The 19040-nt window shown below is 41.8% G+C and overlaps 1 protein-coding gene across 2 annotated transcripts in view; it reads left to right on the forward strand.

The window, feature by feature from the left end:
• The window catches only part of CARS1 (cysteinyl-tRNA synthetase 1), a 55480-nt gene that overhangs the window by 29583 nt on the left and 6857 nt on the right, over nt 1–19040 (forward strand). For both annotated transcript variants that reach the window (XM_063438839.1, XM_063438840.1), the window contains 10 exons: nt 50–171; nt 1229–1341; nt 3232–3360; nt 4905–5034; nt 7066–7169; nt 7705–7802; nt 8515–8704; nt 14443–14511; nt 16494–16575; nt 17483–17563. In XM_063438839.1, coding sequence (XP_063294909.1) covers nt 50–171; nt 1229–1341; nt 3232–3360; nt 4905–5034; nt 7066–7169; nt 7705–7802; nt 8515–8704; nt 14443–14511; nt 16494–16575; nt 17483–17563 — 1118 coding nt within the window. The remainder of the gene's footprint in view (nt 1–49; nt 172–1228; nt 1342–3231; nt 3361–4904; nt 5035–7065; nt 7170–7704; nt 7803–8514; nt 8705–14442; nt 14512–16493; nt 16576–17482; nt 17564–19040) is intronic.

A 19040-nucleotide genomic window follows, 5' to 3' on the forward strand; every position in this document is an offset into this window, starting at 1 on the left:
TTTTTTTGCTTCCATTAAAATAATTGTCGCTTTTTTCTAATGTTTCCAGGTATGTGTCCAATGGATCTGTTTACTTTAACACAGCCAAGTTTCACAGCAGTGACCGACATTATTATGCCAAACTAGTTCCTGAAGCTGTCGGAGATCAGAAAGCTCTTAATGAAGGAGAAGGTATTTTATGTGCATTAACTACAAAGACATAGGATCTTCCACTGGATACATGCAGTGATCACACTCGAGGCTTGTGGGATGCTGTATTTGGTATAGTGAGATGGGATGAGAAAGCACATGTTTACCGATGTGGCCATATTTCTAGAGGAGCTGCTAGCCAAGTATCTAGTTAATAATCCAGTTGCTAAATGCATTTGAATATGTAAGTTAAAAATAAATATGGGTTTTCTATTTTCTTCTTCAAACCGTTCCCAAGTGCCAAAATTCCTGACATCTTAACTGCATCTCTTGCTTTAGCTAAGCTGATCCACCTATTTTTTTTGTCCAGCAAAGACTTCCTTGTATGTGCTGAGCAGTGTCAAGTAAATGGCTTTCTCTGTGATCTGCCAATCCAATGCTTTGTATAGACAAACATTGCTTCATCTAGAGAAAAGTATTTGATGCTTAACCGCATTATGTGAGTGATGAAAGCATTTACTAGCATCGAGCTGAGTGACAGCTCGATGCTAGTGTCAAAAAAGCATATGGGTCCTCTCCCATCCTTCAGGTCTGGTGCTAAATGGTAGGGGGAGAGATTCAAGTGCTGGCATATAACTGAACACTGTATGAGCTCCAGTGCTCACACCTGCAAGTACTAAAGCCAACTCTCTGCTTCAGCATGTTATGATGTTATGCACGCTGATGCTGAATGTGAAAAAATATATAAATATAAATTATGAAAGACCACTCATAGTGCAGCTGTTTGATTGACAACTTTAGAGGGCATGGTTAGGGTATAATAAAACAGTGCTGTATTCATCAAACAGCCCTGAATTAAACTAGAAGGCTGCAGGGGCAGGTTGTTTGCACCAAAACCACTTTATTAAACTCTTTTACATGTTTAGATTGTCCCTGTATTATCCCTAAAACAAATCTCCATTATTTACTAATACAAATATAGCAAATTAAAAACACATGCTTTTTTTATATCATTACAGCTAGAATATGAATAATGACACACATGACTATTTTGTTTTGTTTTGTTTGTAAATTGTGACCTAATTATTAACATCCTCAGGTGACCTCAGCATCTCGGCAGATCGTTTGAGTGAGAAACAATCGCCAAATGATTTTGCCTTGTGGAAAGCGTCCAAGCCTGGAGAGCCTTCATGGGACTCCCCGTGGGGAAAGGTAAAGGCTTTAATTTATGTATTTTTGTCCTCTAAAATATTATCCGTTTACATTTATCTTGTGTCTTTTTCTTTCCTTATGTTCTGAAATAGACTTTTACTAAAGTTTTCTGCACCTTATAGGGCAAATACAGAAACACACCTCATTGCCAGGAGCTGGGTTAAATGGTTACCCCAGTCATCATGACTACTAAAGCCTGCTGTAAAGTGTATTATGCCATGAGTACCCTGGGGCTATTCACTGGTAATAGGGCAAACTATTTTATAATCGTTTGTTCTCTTACCTGGTCCTGCCGAGTGCCAATGGTCCTCTGAAGCAGTGGTTACGACATCCAACTTCTGCATAATCTGGATGCCGATCCTGCCACTCATTCATTGGCTGAGAGCGTCATATTCTTAACCAATGAATTAGATTCTGTTCATCCAAATTTGCACAGTGTTAACATTAGCCATACCAGGACTCTAGTTACACCTCTGGCAGAAAAAGGCTTAAACGGTGCACATACAGACTAAAGCACAATGATCACTTTACATAGTTACACAGTTGAAAAGAGACTTGCGTCCATCAAGTTTAGCCTTTCTCACATATTTTTTTGCTGTTGATCCAAAAGAAGGCAAAAATCACAGTTTAAAAGCGCTTCCAATTTTGCAACAAACTAGGAAAAAATTCCTTCTTGACCCCAAAAAGGCAGTCAGATATCTCCGTGAATCAAGAAGCTATTACCCCTCCAATTAGAAATTATATCCCTGTGTGTTATGTTTTTGCAAGTATTTATCCAATTGCTGTCTAAACATCTGTATGGACTCTGCTAAAACCACCTCTTCAAGCAGAGAATTCCACATCCTTACAGTTATTAATGTAAAAAAAACTTTTCTTTGCCTTAGACTGAATATCCTTTTTTTCCAGCCTAAATGTGGGTCCTTGTGTCCTATGTATAGCTTTGTTTATGATAGATTTCCAGATAGTGGTTTGTACTGGCCCCAAATATATTTGTATAATATTATCATAAACCGTCTGAGGCGCCGTTCTTTCAAACTAAAGAGATTTACATTTTTAAACCTTTCTTCGTAACTAAAATGCTCCATTCCTTTTATCAATGTTATAGCCCGTCTCTGCACTTTTTCTAGTGCCATAACATGCTTTTTTGGAACAGGTGCCCAAAATTGCACAGCAGATTCCAGGTGTGGTCTTACCAGCGATTTATAAAGAGGCAAAATTATATTTTCATCCCAAGAATTTATGCTTCTATTTATACAGGACAACCTTGCTGGCATTAGTAACTGCCGATTGACATTGCATATTGCTGCCTAATTTGAAAAAGAACCATGGCAATTTGCATATTAGGCTGATCCCATCCAAAAGGGTAGTCCAGACCCAAAATGCGGGCCGTTGCTCTCTACAAGAGATACAGCAACCACATACGATCGTTTCAGCCTTGTTAGGACTCGACAGTGAGGTATAGCTGATACCCGTGAACAAATCCTTATTCAAATCACTGAAAGTATCATGGTGCCTGGAGTAATCCTTTAAGAATACCTTTAGCTAGAAATGGTAAATTCACAAAAGAAACTTAAAAATGTTCAAGCCAAGACTATGGTTTACCCCTTTAACAAGAGTTGTTGTACTTTGCTTTTAACAGAAACCTTATAAAACTCCCCTATTCTGATCACAATCCAATCTTGGTGGCCACTTACAGTGTGCACTGTGTGTACCCCAATTACAAAAGGGGTCCTTCAGTTTGATGAAGGTTTTGCATCCTTTAAAGTTAAGAATTATATCACGTTGAAAGTGAATTGTTGGAAAGATGAAACCGAGAACAGAACACAACGCAGACTTGTTTTATATTATTCTAGCATGAGAATGATCTGGATTAATCTTTGTCTTATGCAGGGCCGCCCAGGATGGCATATCGAATGCTCCGCAATGGCCGGATCCATCCTTGGCGAATCCATGGATATTCACGGAGGAGGTTTCGATCTTCGATTCCCCCATCACGACAACGAACTGGCACAATCAGAAGTATGTGATCTAGCTTAAACCTGGACTAACCATTTTAATATATATAAACTGCAACTGTAGAAACCAGTGTTCATAAGCATTCCGAACTATGAGCTCTGCAGTATAGTGTTCTACCAGAACCTCAGTAAATAGGTTTAGCCAGGCTTAAAAATTGCTAAACTCTGGAAAAAGAAATACAGAAGTAGAATAAAAATAAAAAAACAGTGATCAGAGCTGTCTGTTACTTTTAAAATCTTTTTAATAATACATGGACTTTACATTTCTTGATGCTTGTTCTCAGAGCATGATAGATATAGAACATTTAAGTGGCCACTTTCATCTTAACTTGCTATTTACCTAGTCTAAAATCGTTTGTTACTCTAGTTTTGAAAGCATTTAATATGTATTATTTCAGACTGGAGTTTTCTCCAATTGTTAATGCATAATGCAATTAAATGAGGACGCATGAAAAAATATTATTTAAACATTTCCTTGGGGAGAGCAAAAAGCAAGATGCAAGAGAGTACTGAAAATGGACAACTGCTCAAGTAGCCTGCTCTTCGGTGGGGTCCCAGTTCAGATCTCAAGTTGGTTTTAGCTCATCTTGTGGCATTACAAAAAGAACCAGGGCAATTTGCATATTAGACTGATCCCAGTCCAGACCCAAAATGCGTGCCGTTGCTCTTTACAAAAGATACAGCAACCACATACGATCGTTTCAGCTTTTTTAGGCCTCGACACTGAGGTATAGCTGATACCCCTCTAGGCACCGTGAACAAGGGGTCCATGTCTGGATTGAAAACGGACAACAGCTCAAGTAGCTTGTCCAGGCTTGTATAGAGGATCCCGGGTGCTGCAATGGACCTCATCCTTCTAGCCACTGTCATAACCAGGAACCTGCACCATATGTCCACAGGCGTTTCTTCCCACAGCCAGGGCGAAGCCTTGAGATCGTGGGTGATGGTATATCCCCCAGGTGTGTGGACAGTGTGAGGCTACTCTTACCTTCTTGGCTCCCTGCCTGGGAGGAAGTTGACGCAGTGAAGCTCTGCCTTGGAGTTGTGTCACAGGAGCAGGTGAAAGAGACGGCTGTAGCGATGTCTGCAGATAACTACCCATATGTTGGTTGAGGTCTGCCACTCACGTTTGACATCTCCGCCATCGTCAGACACAAATAGGTGAGTATGCTGTGCTTAATGGTACTGGGACAACCCCCACCGACCCAAAGGAGGGGCGTACGGGGCTCAAAGAACAACCAGAAAGCCTGTGAAGTCCCTGTCAAGGGAAATGGCCATTTTACCCGCCGAGGAGATGCACTAGGCCGTCGCGCACAGGAGCTTGCTCAAATGCCAGGCCCCGTCCACTGAAGTGTTCATTTTACATTGCTAGATGATATTTGTATTGTTTAAACACCTTTATTAAAGCAAGGCTAATAATTGAAATTGCCAATTTATTAATACATTGTTGCTAAAGTCAGGGCTGCCATGATATATAATTATACCTTAAACATTCTTATATGAGTATTACTGTTTGTATTGAGTTTTAATAATTGATTCTTGTTCCAGGCTTACTATGATAACAACCACTGGGTGCGTTACTTCCTTCATACGGGCCATCTGACCATTGCCGGCTGCAAAATGTCAAAATCCCTTAAGAATTTCATAACTATTAAAGATGCACTGCAGAGAAATTCTGGTAAGGGAATAACACGCCTTGTACATTCATGCTTTACTACATACATTGGGAATACTCAAGTGTGCTTGAAAAGTATATGGAAATGTCAAAATATATTTTTACACAGCAATTCGTAAAAGCGTATTTATTTGTCACTCCCAGAGTGCTATGTAACAGTATGTAAAGGAGCACATATAGTACTGTCAGTCTGCAGAGTCCCTGCCCACTTTTCTGTAGAAGGTCCTATCACCGGACCTTGTTATTTTAAACCGCATCTCTTAAAAGCTTGTATGCTGTGTGAGAAATGTGTGTGGTCATCAGAAGCTCAGCTGGTTTGCTTTCCTTTCTAGAGGGTGCTGTAATATAAAACTTGTTGGCCCCTGAGAGAGGTAGGCACAATAGTTAGGCTTAGACCATTTAATCATCCAGTAATCATTCAATATGAAATATTGAAAGTGGGCTTGTCATTCACATATCAGTGGTTGAATTTCCTGTTTAGATCAAATACACAATTTTATCCATGTGGTGTCAGATACATCTTGTGTTTGGCCCACAAAGGACAAAATGTTTGTTCTGAGATATGTTTAAAACCTTAAGTGTGGCCCCTCCACTCTATGGACATAGAATTGAAAAAATATTTTAGGACCAATCATTTTGATATTTTTTTTTTTTTTTTTTATGATTTACATATTTTATGGATTAAAGGATCAACAAGGCAATCCTTACACTGATTAGCCACAGCATTAAAACCACTGACCCACATCATGTTGAAACATTATCTGTTTATTTGGGTGGCTGAATAAACCCACATTGTACCGTAAATTACAGAGAGTCACAGTTATTGCATTGCATGATTGAAAGATGTTAGAACACACAGTGCATCGCAGTGCCCTGCATGTGGGGCTATGTCTGAGTACACATGTTGACCCCTGTCCACTGCTGAAAGTGCCTTCAATGGGGATGTGAGCATCAGCACTGGACTAAGAAAGCAGTGGAAGAAGGTTTAACTGGTCTGATGCATCGCATTTTCTTTTCGATCAGGAGGATGCAGGGTGCATGTGCATTGTTTACCTAGGGCAGAGAGGGCAGCAGGATGCACTATGGGAGGAAGGCAAGCTTTATGCTCTGGGTAATGACCTGCTGGAAAATCTTGGGTTCTTGTGGAAGTTACTTTGACACATACAGCTTGCCTAGAGATTGTTGCAGACCACGTACACCGCTTCATGGCAAGGGTGTTCCCTAGTGGCAGTGACTTATTTCAGGGTATGCACACTGCAAAAGTGTTTAGGAATGGTTTCAGGACCATGACAAAGAATTCATGGTGTTGCCTTGGCCTCCAAATTCCCCCAGATCTCAATCCAATTACACATATGTGGGATGTGCTGGAAAAACAAATCTGATCCATGGAGACAGACCTCACAACTTGCAGGACATAAACAGAGTATGCTGCTAATGTATTGTTTCTGGCCACAAAAAGGCAAACAGACTCTACTGGAGGTATGGAAGTGGCCGTACCAATTTATACCAGCAATGGGCAATGTGAAAGGCTGAAAGTGACCAGCTAATAACATCTGCCCATTGCTACTCATGCTAATGCTTCCTCGTTAGAGATAGCAGCATAGACGGGGGAAGGGGGTGCTGCCTGGTACTCTCTTTTAGCATTCAAACATTAAAAACTGTTTAACACTGAATGGATGGGTGGTGCCAAGGGATTCCAGACACTTTAACCGCTTCAATGAGTTGTCCCTCTAATGCCAAGTCAATCAGCAGAGAACACTGTTAAAAGAATTCTATCCCTAACATTTTTTGTCATTACCATGACCTGCCAATTTCTAGTGAATTTATTTGTATTTAAAGCTGTGCTAATTATGTTGCAGGTTGGCTGATATTGATAACAGTTAAAGAGGTTTTAGTTAGTTTTTATTTATTTTTTTATATCCAATCTTGTTCCCGGTTTCTGTAACGAGATCTTTAATAAAATGTGCTAAAATATTAGGGACATGGCCTCACAGATTGTAGTTTCCATAAATGGTTCTATATTTCCCTGAACAGCTCGACAGCTGCGCCTGGCGTTCCTCATGCACTCCTGGAAGGATACCCTGGATTATTCCAACAACACCATGGAGTCTGCTGTCCAGTACGAAAAGTTCATGAATGTACGTAAACTCTGATAACCTTGACCAACTCCAAGGCAATCCTACAGATCGCTTTACTCCAGAGTTGTTCAACCAGTCTCTTCCATATTTTTGGAGTACAACTCGCATAAACCTCTGCCATTACCAGAATTTTCAGAAGATGAGGCAGAAGATGAGTTTGTACAAAGGTCCCAGCTTGGTGTCATCTGCCTCTAGTGGCTGTGATGTAACATTTTGTTTTGCTGGGATGCTGATTTTCATCAGTTTGTGATTATCTATAGCTATGTCAAACTGTTGCTGGGAACTAATTAGCTCATATTTAGGGGACCCTAAATGTAATTGTCAACTGGCAACAGCATAGTTTGTGTGAGAATTTTTATTAAAATATTTGTTTTTGGGTTTATTTAGCAGTTATATGAAAACTGCATTTCAAACTTTAGGCCAGATTCACTGATTTTCACTGATTTTCAAATCGACTGTAGTCACAGATCGGCTGCTTTAGCTTGGACTTTGCAATTCACTGTTTGGTGAATAAATCCTTCTTTGTTCGTTTCAGGAATTCTTTTTGAATGTAAAGGATATTCTGCGAGCCCCTACAGACATCACAGGGCGCTTTGTGAAATACGAAGCTCAGGAGATAGAACTGAACAACAGGTGCGTGAAGATGACACATTTTGGCTATATGTCCTTCACAGAAATTCTCAGTGCTTGCAGCTGTTTTTGTGACGGTCACCTTGCAGTTTTTATCATTCACATACTTTTACATTTGCTTTTAAAAGGACGTGCATTCTGTCCCACCCCCAACCTGCTTGTTTGCTTTTTTTTGCTCCAGTAATATAGATGTATCAAGCCTGCACTGAAGGAGTTAATGGAAGCTATAATTCATCTGTCTGCTAACTACTGAAACTGTACTTTCAACAAGTAGATTACTCTATAAAAACCAAGATCAAAGCTATCTGCACTAGTGTTCTATTACACAGATAACCTAATTCAGTTATTTTATGAGTGAAACTATTTACTGGCTGAGTGAATAAATTACCGCACTGCCAATTTAATTGCTAGTTCACTTCTTTTGAAAGTAGTGAGCGAGGAAAAATGTCTTGTCACAATGCCTTGTACCAGTTACACCCACTGCAACCGTCATATTTGCAGTTTATGCCCGCATCTTAGAGGTATAACTTTAACTAGTTTGGCTGTTAATAAAATGGAATTAATACATTTGCTACGATAAGAGTACTGTAATGTATACATTGTTTTTGTTTTTTGTTTTTTTTGTTTTTTTTTATGACGACCATGCTGGGAAGCTGCTGATTTAAAGAAGGACTGGTAACAACATAGTCTATTATCTCCCCATATTTCCCACCAGCTATTATGACAAGAAAGCTGCTGTGCACGAAGCCTTGTGTGATAATATCGACACTCGGACTGTCATGGAGGAAATGCGATCTCTCGTAAGTCAGTGTAATTCCTACATCGCAGTAAAGAAAGCGGCCAAGCAGCCTCCTAACCGAATGCTTCTGGAGAATATCGGCCTGTACCTGACGGGAATGCTCCGGGTAAGTCCTCCATCTCCTCCTTACAGCGTCATTCCTTCATGTACATTTAGCATTCTCTGTTTTTGACCTTGGCATAGAACTACCTGATTCTTTTTTTTTTCCCAGTAAATATTTAGGGAGATGCTATTACTTCTTTAATGCTATTTTTAAAAATTGTTAATTGACAAGAATAAGCAAACATACAGGGCTCGTACATAAATGAACACTAGTAATGGTTATCGATTAAAGGAACATTATAGCATTAGGAATACAAACATGTATTGCTAACGCTAGAGTTTTATAATAACTGTGGATTATCAGTCCACTCTGTGGGCATTTAAAAAAAAAACTTTGTTTTACTTATTTTCAGTTGCGCCAGTCTCTCAGCGGCCACCTCACATCCTAAGATCATCATCATTCGCAGCTAATCCAATCAGTCAATGCATCTTTATGCAGAGCATGGAGAAGCATAACATAGATTTTGCAATCTTTGCTTGTCCAGGAAGTCCCTCTAGTAGCTGTCCGAGTGACCGCAATCAAAGGTGGCATTAGACTACAATGTAAACAACCCCCTTTCTTAAAAAAATCTGCATTTACATTGCTCAGCCTGCCAGGACAGGCTTGTATGCACCAGAACCAATACATTAAACGGTAGTGGGTCTGGTGCCTATAGTGCCTTCTTAATGATGTATCATAACAAGATCTTTGCAGATACATTGTGCATTGTTAGTCATAGCAATATAGGTGATAGATTGACCAGCAACTGCAGCATTAATCTCAAGTGCAAAATGTAAAAAAAAATGTGTATATATTTTTTCTTTTGTTAACTTGCATTAACCATATAGAGGATAAGAAGAACAATGGATACTGCAAATCTCACATTAGTAAAGGTTAAAGTTAAAAAGTAAGGCTGTGGATATGACTTTCTTAGAATATACATGATATTTAGGGGTATGTTTCCCTATGCAATAGCACTTGGTCATAAAGAAATTACATTGAGGTCGAAACGGCTGTGGGCTCCATGTGATATAAAGGAACACTATAGGGTCAGGAACGCAACCATGTATTACTGACCCTATAGTGTTTAACTCACCATTTAGGTGGCTTGCCCCCGTAAATGTTAGTCAAACTCACCTTATTTCCAGCGCTGTGCGGGTCTGGTGGTGCTGGCTCCACCCCTTTGGTGACATCATCAGAATTGCCAATTTTGAGTCAATCCAATGCTTTCCCATGAGGGGAAGCATTGGATTGGCTAAAATTGACACAGGGCGGGGACAATCAGTCATTTTTGGCCAATCAACACCTCCTTATAGAGATGCATTGAATCAATGCATCTCTGAGGAAAATTCAGCGTCCTGATGCAGTGAAGTCGCTGAACGGCACTGCTGTCTACTGTGCAGTGCTGAGCCAGGAAACACCTCCAGTGGCCATCTGAGGAGTGGCCACTTGGAGGTGTCCCTGGGGTCAAATTAAAGGCAGTGTTAGTGTGAAAATGCTTAAAGGCAGTGATTATACTCACTAGAACAACTACATTAAGCTGTAGTTCTTCTGGTGACTATAGTGTCCCTTTAAAAAGCGGCTATGCTATATCATTGTGGTCCATACATTATTTTAACATTTCTAGTTTTCCAAATCACTGTGTGGAGTGTTTTAATAAATGGTTCTGGGTAGGGGTGCACCGGAATTCCGGCGGCCGAAAGTATCGGCCGAAAATGGACCTAATCCATTTCGGCCGATATTGGCACATATCTGCAGAAAATGCTGGGCTGCTGGGCGGTCGGGGTGTCTCTTCCCCTGGCTGCTGGGCGGTCGGGCGGCACTGACTGGCGGGCGGCTGGCGAGGGAGCACTTCCTCTGAGCTGTCTGCTCAGCTCCCCCGCGCGCCGCAGAGTGAGGCTGGGAGCCGGAATATGACGTCATATTCCGGCTCCCAGTCTCACTCTGAGGCGCGCGAGGGAGCTGAGCAGACAGCTCAGAGGAAGTGCTCCCTCGCCAGCCGCCCGCCAGTCAGTGCCGCCCGACCGCCCAGCACTCAGGGGAAGAGACCGCCCAGCAGCCAGGGGAAGAGACCCCCCGACCGCCCAGCAGCCAGGGGAAGAGACCCCCCGACCGCCCAGCAGCCAGGGGAAGAGACCCCCCGACCGCCCAGCAGCCAGGGGAAGAGACCCCCCGACCGCCCAGCAGCCAGGGGAAGAGACCCCCCGACCGCCCAGCAGCCAGGGGAAGAGACCCCCCGACCGCCCAGCAGCCAGGGGAAGAGACCCCCCGACCGTCCAGCAGCCAGGGGAAGAGACCCCCCGACCGCCCAGCAGCCAGGGGAAGAGACCCCCCGACCGCCTAGCAGCCAGGGGAAGAGACCCCCCCAGCAGCCAGGGGAAGAGACCCCCCCCCAGCAGCCAGGGGAAGAGACCCCCCCCCCCAGCAGCCAGGGGAAGAGACCCCCCCCCCCCCAGCAGCCAGGGGAAGAGACCCCCCCCCAGCAGCCAGGGGAAGAGACCCCCCCCCCAGCAGCCAGGGGAAGAGACCCCCCCCCCCCCCAGCAGCCAGGGGAAGAGACCCCCCCCCCCCAGCAGCCAGGGGAAGAGACCCCCCCCCCCCCAGCAGCCAGGGGAAGAGACCCCCCCCCCCCCAGCAGCCAGGGGAAGAGACCCCCCTCCCCCCAGCAGCAAGGGGAAGAGACCCCCCTCCCCCCAGCAGCCAGGGGAAGAGACCCCCCTCCCCCCAGCAGCCAGGGGAAGAGACCCCCTCTCCAGCAGCCAGGGGAAGAGACCCCCCCAGCAGCCAGGGGAAGAGACCCCCCCCCCCCAGCATTCCCAAAGGTAAGGAGGCTGGGGGGGGTTAAATAAATAAAAAAAAAACGTGTTAATGTGGGTGGGTGTGTGTCTGTTAGTGTGTGTGTGTGTGTTTGCCTGTCTGTTAGTGAGTGTGTGTGTGTGTCTGTTAGTGTGTGTGTGTGTGTTTGCCTGTCTGTTAGTGAGTGTGTGTGTGTCTGTTAGTGAGTGTGTGTGTGTCTGTTAGTGAGTGTGTGTGTGTCTGTTAGTGAGTGTGTGTGTGTCTGTTAGTGAGTGTGTGTGTGTGTGTCTGTTAGTGTGTGTGTCTGTTAGTGTGTGTGTCTGTTAGTGTGTGTGTCTGTTAGTGTGTGTGTCTGTTAGTGTGTGTGTCTGTTAGTGTGTCTGTTAGTGTGTGTGTGTGTCTGCTAGTTTGTGTCTGCAAGTGAGTGAGTGTGTGTCTGTTAGTGAGTGTGTTTGTTACCGAGTGTGAGTGTGTCTGTTAGTGTGTGTGTGTGTGTGTTTCTGTTAGCTTGTGTATCTGTCAGTGAATGTGTGTGTGTGTGTGTGTATTTAGAATGCGGGGCGGGGGGAAAGGTTGGGTGGGGGTGGCGCGGGAGGGGAGGGGGGGCGCCTGAGTTTTGTCCTGCCTAGGGTTGCACAAAACCAGTATACACCACTGCCCAGTAGCTCACCATCCGCCCTGGTACCGCTGTGAGAAGACCGCACACTGCCGCCGCGCAACCTTCTAACCGGAAGTGCCAGACGTGCCGTGAGAGCCTGCTGTAAAACTACCTACCACATCGCCTGCGGTAATTAATTATATTTAATACAATTAATTACAGAGATTCACTAAGAATCCCCAATCCTGTGGGAAGCCATCCACTTACACAGAAAGTATTTTCTCTTTTTTTTTTTCTATTGCTATTCGCTATTAAGTGATGATTGCCCTGCTGTACAGGAGGCTAATTGTGTCTTAGCCTCCAGGAAGATAAAGTGTATTGCTATAACAATTTTCGCGCCCATCCGACATTTTGCCGTTTCTGAAAATAGTGCCATGAGTCTGACTAGTCCTCAAATGTAAATAAATATAATTAATAAAATATTATATTATAATTTAATTTTTTTTTTTCTTTAAATAACATACCAAGGCACTAATACCTGGCTAATACCTAATGCACTTATCATATTTTAAAGGTCTTTTACCCCATCAATTTAGTATTTTTTTTAAACTAACAGCTTTGGGTGGCATTGTGTGTATAATATCTATGTATCTGTTTAAATATTTTAAGTCACTTTCCTTTTTTTTTTTAATCTATAGCTGAGGCATAGTCCTCTTTCAGTGACTTTACAATGTCAGCGGTTTGGAAATATTTCAAAGTTTCTGATAAAGACACCAAATTTGCTTGTAGTTTTTCATATCATGAAAAAGAATTATATTAATAAAATCATAGAAAAAAAAAAAGTATTTTAAAAGTATTCGGGCAAAAAGGCAGTTTCGGTTTCGGTTTTCGGTCAAGGGCATCCTGAATTTTCGGTTTCGGCCCTGAATTTTCATTTCGGTGCACCCCTAGTTCTGGGTATTATCCCTGTTATTTTTGGTTGGATGGTTCCTTGTTAGAGTTAGAAAGTGCCATTGTACATAGGTGATCGCAGTTCTGGCACAGCCATGGCACACATTGCATTAGAGCTGTGTCCCCCAACTCAGTCCTCATGGACCACCAACAATCCAGGTTTTGTCAGTATCTCCATTTGAATAAAACAGGGAAATGCCTAAATCCTGGACTGTTGGTGGGCCATGAGGACTGGGTTGGGAACCACTGCATTAGAGGATAAGAAACAAATCTATTTTCTCTCTCGATGCTGACTACGCCAAGTGTAAAGGACATAGCCTATAAAAATGGTTGACATGGAGACTCCCAGTTCCAGGGTAGAGTTACATTTTCTTTTTCAAACTTCACAAACGTGTGTTAAATGTTTTGGCATAAATAAGCACAATGTTAAAATCCTGGGATATGGGAACTTTGGTTGGGGGAGGTATATTATATAGACCTTAATAAAAAAAATAAATTAGGATGTTCTGGAACTGATTGGTAATCTGCTATGACTGATGTACCTACCATTGAAGCTTAATACGCCAACATTACTTTGAGAATATTTGTCTCCCCCCCCCCCCCCCCCCCTATTTTCTTCAATGAACCCCTTGTGCAGAGAGGCACGATCACACAATAAAAACTAATCTCAGAGTGCTCTTGAAGCTCACCTTCATATTAGCTGCCGACAGAGAATCATTAGTAATGGCATCTACATGTAGGACGTAGATAAAGTCTAAATCAATCTTAACAATTCACTGTAATTATCTTAGAATGTAAAAAGCCTCATATAAAGCAAGTCTATTGAAAAGAAGAGTTTATTTTTTATTTTATATTTTTTTAAACAGAATCTGTGGATTATTCGTTGTACTTATCCCAAATTAAATAAAACTAAAACTATATATATTTACGAATATGAAGCAGGATTCTCTCCCTGCTGACTTTAAGGCCAGGTTTTATATTCTGAAAATTTCCAGAAACTGATGATGGTATTTCTGCCTGCCGCCCACCCATAAACAGAGATGAATTGAGAGTCTGTAGTGTGAAAAGAAAGGGATTTTAGACTTAGTGAATGAATAAACAGGAAGGTTTAAACATCTCTATTGGATCTCTGATAATTGATGGATTTTTGGGATATTTTATAAAGACTAGAAAAACTGCTAAAACTCTCCAAGTTAGCTGTGGTTTCAATGTGGCTATTTTAAACTAAAATTTAAAAGTCACTTTGAATTTGGATGTATTTTAATGCAAACACTTCATATTATTATTTTTTTAGTCTTCGTATAATAAAGACATTTTTAATGGTACTTTTTCCACAATTACTCGTGATTCTAGAAAGTCTTCATTTTGGAGCTGTGTACGTGTAAAGTGACTTTTTTGTTTTGTTTTTGTTTTTTAGATATTTGGTGCTATTGAAGGGGAGGAGCCCATTGGATTTCCTGTAGGGGGCAGCGCACAGAGCCTCAATGTAAGTGCCCGCTCTGGGTTCAGATTAATGTTTCATGTAAATATTTTGTGATTTTATTCTGTACTTTGTATGATTTCTGTTTATACAAAGTCTTCTTCAAACTGTCCTTTTAGCACCTTTAACCTAGACATTTAGAATTCCCTAAATCAAGCATGTCAAACTTGTGGCCCACAATGGATATATTTGCGGCCCACCTGCCCTGGGGCCACTTTGTGTTGTGGCTGCAAATATATTTTCTGTCTGATTCTGGTCTTCCCACCCATGGCCGATCGCATGCTCCCACAGGCCAGCCACCCCCTCCCCAGCCTTTCCTCCTGGTCGCAGTCTGGCCTGCTTGAGCATAGAAGAGGGGGAGGAACTGGAGGATGTGCGGCTCACCTTAAGGTAGGGGAAGAGGGTTGTGGGGGCCTTCCTGTGTAGTGTGTTAAATTGGGGAGGGGGCATTGTATTAATTTGAGGGAGAGGGCAGTGCATTAAATTGGGGGAGGGAGTGGGCAGTATTTACATTTGTAGGGAGGGGGCACTGTATTGAGTTGAGGGAGGAAGGGGGCAGTGTATTAAATGGGGAGGGGGCAGTTTATTAGAGTGGTGGGGGGGGCAGTGTATGAAATTGGGGGAGGGAGGAGGGGCAGTATATTCAATTATATTAATGGGCAGTGTATTGGATTTGTGGGCAGTGTATTAGAATGGGGGGTGGGGCAGTGTATTAGATTGGGTCTGTGTGGAGGCGCTGAACATTCACCATGGAGATGCTGATTGGCCGTGCAGCTTTTTGCCACACATGCACAACAGTCATGGGAAAGCATTGGATTGGTTGAGATCATCAAGATGATCTCAGCCAAAGTGAAGAACCCACTCATAGGACTTCAAAATCAACAAGATCTTTTCATAATATGTCAAGGTAGTTGAACTCAAACATTGGTTATATGCAAATACATATCTCTTTAAAATAAATTCACTCTTTTGCTTACTTTGAAGCCCTACGAGCGTGAGGACGCCCAGTGTCAGGCAACTTTTTTTATACTGTACGTTTCTATGAAAACTGAAGTTTTTAAGTTTCTCTGCGGCCCACATAAACGTAAAATTTGTTTATTTGGCCCATGTTGTCCTTTGAGTTTGACATGCTTGCCCTAAATAAATTTGTACTTCTCTTATTCATCTTATTGTATCGTTAATAAATGGGGATTTATTTTAATTTTGTTATTGGATTACTCGAGTATATTAAGCCTTTGGCACTACTGAATTGACACACAGTGAACCTATATCAATTTGGAGGCACCGAAATGTTTAACCAAGAATTGTCGTAACCGAATCCTATTTGCTTGTACAAATATTTTGGATGAATGAGGAACAAGAAACTTCTTCATGTAACACCTCAGGCTAAGGGGCTTGTTTTTACGGCTTGGGAATTCTCTGTAGTTTTTTTTTTTATCAATCCTCTTAGTAGTTCAACTTAAAAATAGAACTTGCACCATAACCACTGCATTGAGCTGTGATAAAACAGTAAATGGAGCGGTTATAGTGCTTAGAGTGTGCTTTCCTGCAGCTTGGTCAGGTGTTTGCAAGGAGAAGGGCACTTACAACTTCCACCATGATGAAGAATATAGTACCGGAGGTTTTGGAATATCCCCCTGTTGATGCAAAGCTTGGTCTAGGCATAATCTAACACAAGCTAAAGCGGCAGTATGTAATTTATTCTGCTCATAAAATTATATCTCAGGGGCCACTTGGAAAGACAACTTAGTAGCAGGTTCCACCAGAGATGATCAAAGTTTGATTTTAGCTGTTATGGCCCTGGACCCTTCCTACTGCAAGTTATTGAGAATTGTGTAGGGCTACTTTTTAACCCATTCCCTTCCAGGGGAGAGTGCCAGCAATAAAGGGAATTGCAGTGCTTGGTGGGAACTAATGCATAGCGTACCTGTTTGTTTTAAAAAAAATTGAGCAAAACTAAAAACATTGCATTGATTTCCCTTTCTCAGCTGGAGTCCACAGTAATGCCTTACCTTCAAGTCCTGTCTCAGTTTCGGGAAGGTGTCCGACAAATTTCCAGAGAGAACAAAGGTGACAAAAAACGAGAATTCTACATCTGACACTGTATGTACATGGTTTTGCATAGCCTGTCTAGGAATTGCAAAACAAAATCCTATTTATTTAATTATTACTTCAGGCAGTAGTGGTTATGGTGTAATGGCAATTACGGAGTTCATACCCAGATGTCCATAACCATCTTACAAGGAGCCTTGAGTGCAGTTTTCCAATTTTTAAGCATTTTTTTAAACTGTCTGACTGAACCAGGGCACTTCCAGCACTCATAGCCTGCCCCGTCTACATGTGAGATAAAGCAGTAGTAATTTTACATCTAACCTCGCCATGATACACTGCAAGGGCTGGGCCTAGCTTTTATCTATATTTGCTCTGAAATTTAGATGGTTAGTATGGCTAGTCTGGAAGTAAAATCTCAGTGACTGCAATGGGGACAGGCTTTGGAAGATGTCAAAGTACCTGGTTTTGTCAAACTGTCTAAAAATGTTTGGGAAAAATTTGAGAAACTGCACCATAGACCATCTGCACCTACATTAAGCTCTTCAGAATGTTATATGTGTTGTGGTGCTTCGAGTGTCCCTTTAAACACTCTAGGATAGCAATAGGTAACTTTGGCATGGGAAGGTTTGGCTGATAAAGCATTATGGAAAATTTGGTTCACAACTGTCTAGCTACCCTCCTCTCCTCTACTGTTTGTTCACTTGTCTTGGAGGGCTTGTCTTATTTGTTTGATTATAATTTTTTTATAATCTTATTTAAATTCATTGTACAACTCTGCTGAAATGTTAGATTGGTGAATAAAACCAATTAGGATTGATTGATATATGCGGATTCCCTTTAGCTCTAATGAGCCAGCACATGTAACTGGTCTTTTACTGTCTCTGTAAAGCATGCCATTACTAACATAATCCCATTTCCTTGTTAGTTTTTGGAGTATTGCAGCTCTGCGACGCTCTTCGGGATGACATTCTTCCAGATCTCGGCGTGCGTCTGGAAGATCATGAAGGTAACCTGCAGACATTTCTATAATCAATCTATATGGGTGTCGCAGGAGGTGGGGCTATAGATATAAAGATGCTAAATTGTGCAGGAGCTTTGCTGATGCATTTTATGGCGTTTTATTTATTCATCCAGTGCCAGGAAACCATTGTACTTCTTAAATTATTTCTGTTCCTTGTCCAGACAAGCTCTCTGGATTGTTGATTTCTTTAGCTTTTAAGGAAACCGCAAAAAATGCTGTTATCTCCGTATAGATTCCAATGAAAATATTCCTATTCCAAATTAAACAAATGGGAAAAGATGAGGATTGCGTACAATCATTGTTCTAGATAGTACATTCCACACACATGATTATCGCCTTCATTCACTTGTACATGACAGATACAATCTGTATCCTTCCTACTGACACGGCCAAAGCACAAATATATTAGAGGGTTTGCAAAATCTGCAGTGAGAATGAAAATGATATTATCTTAGTAATGTCAGAGAGATGTCAGACTTCCCTAAATGCAGCACTGTGGTATCTGTCACATAGGATCCTGTCCGACACTTGGGGCCAAAATTTAACACACTGTGGTATTGTTCCCGTTAATAGTACATCTTGCTACAATTTCCGTGTGTACTAAAAAGATTACAATAGATGCTAATCACACTGTTCAAAAGTGGAGTTCTCTGAATAGAGTGATCCAGGCATTGTTGTTAAATTTGCTAATTGTGTGCATGATTGGGAAAGTCATATGACAGCATATAAAATGTGAGCAGACAGCTTAGTTCCATACTGATATTTAAAATGGAGCAGTTAAATGGGCACGTTGGGAATACAATTGTGTATTCCTAATGCTATATTGTCTGTGTTTAGGTAATAGAGCCCTTGCTGTCAGGGTAACAAAGGTATTTTACTAACCCTTTGTCCAGAGGCTCCACTTCTTTGGCTGCGCTCATCGCGATCGATGATCTCAGCCAATCCAATGCTTTGGAAAAGCTGCACCAATCAGATGGTCTCGCTGAGATAGTCTGATAGAAATATTGGAGTTTTACTTATCTATTTCGTGGAAGCGCTCCTGCAGAACGGCAATGTTGTCAGCTGCAGAATTAAAACGGAGGAGACATGGCACCCAGACCTCTTCAGTGGTCTGCTTGCCTGTAGAGTTCCTTTAAATGTGAGGTTTTAAATATTTGTTTGTGTTTTTTTGTTTTTTTTGTTTTGTTGTTTTAAAATCTTAGTTGCTTTGTATATTTTCATTTGCATCGCATGCGTGGCTGTCGTGGCACAATGAGAGGATGCTGTAAATACTGATTTAACCCCTGCAGTGCCAAATGTCCTGGTGAATACAGTCATAACATTACAGAATTAATACTTGCACAACATTTCTCAGTATTCCCAAGATCATCATGGGATTGTAATGGTGCCCAGCACACACTAGTGCTGTAGATTTTAGGGGTGTATATTTTCCCTATTTTGTTGCATATCTCACACCAGTAAG

This window comes from Pelobates fuscus, chromosome 12 (assembly GCF_036172605.1).
Source record: "Pelobates fuscus isolate aPelFus1 chromosome 12, aPelFus1.pri, whole genome shotgun sequence".
Lineage (NCBI taxonomy): Eukaryota > Metazoa > Chordata > Amphibia > Anura > Pelobatidae > Pelobates > Pelobates fuscus.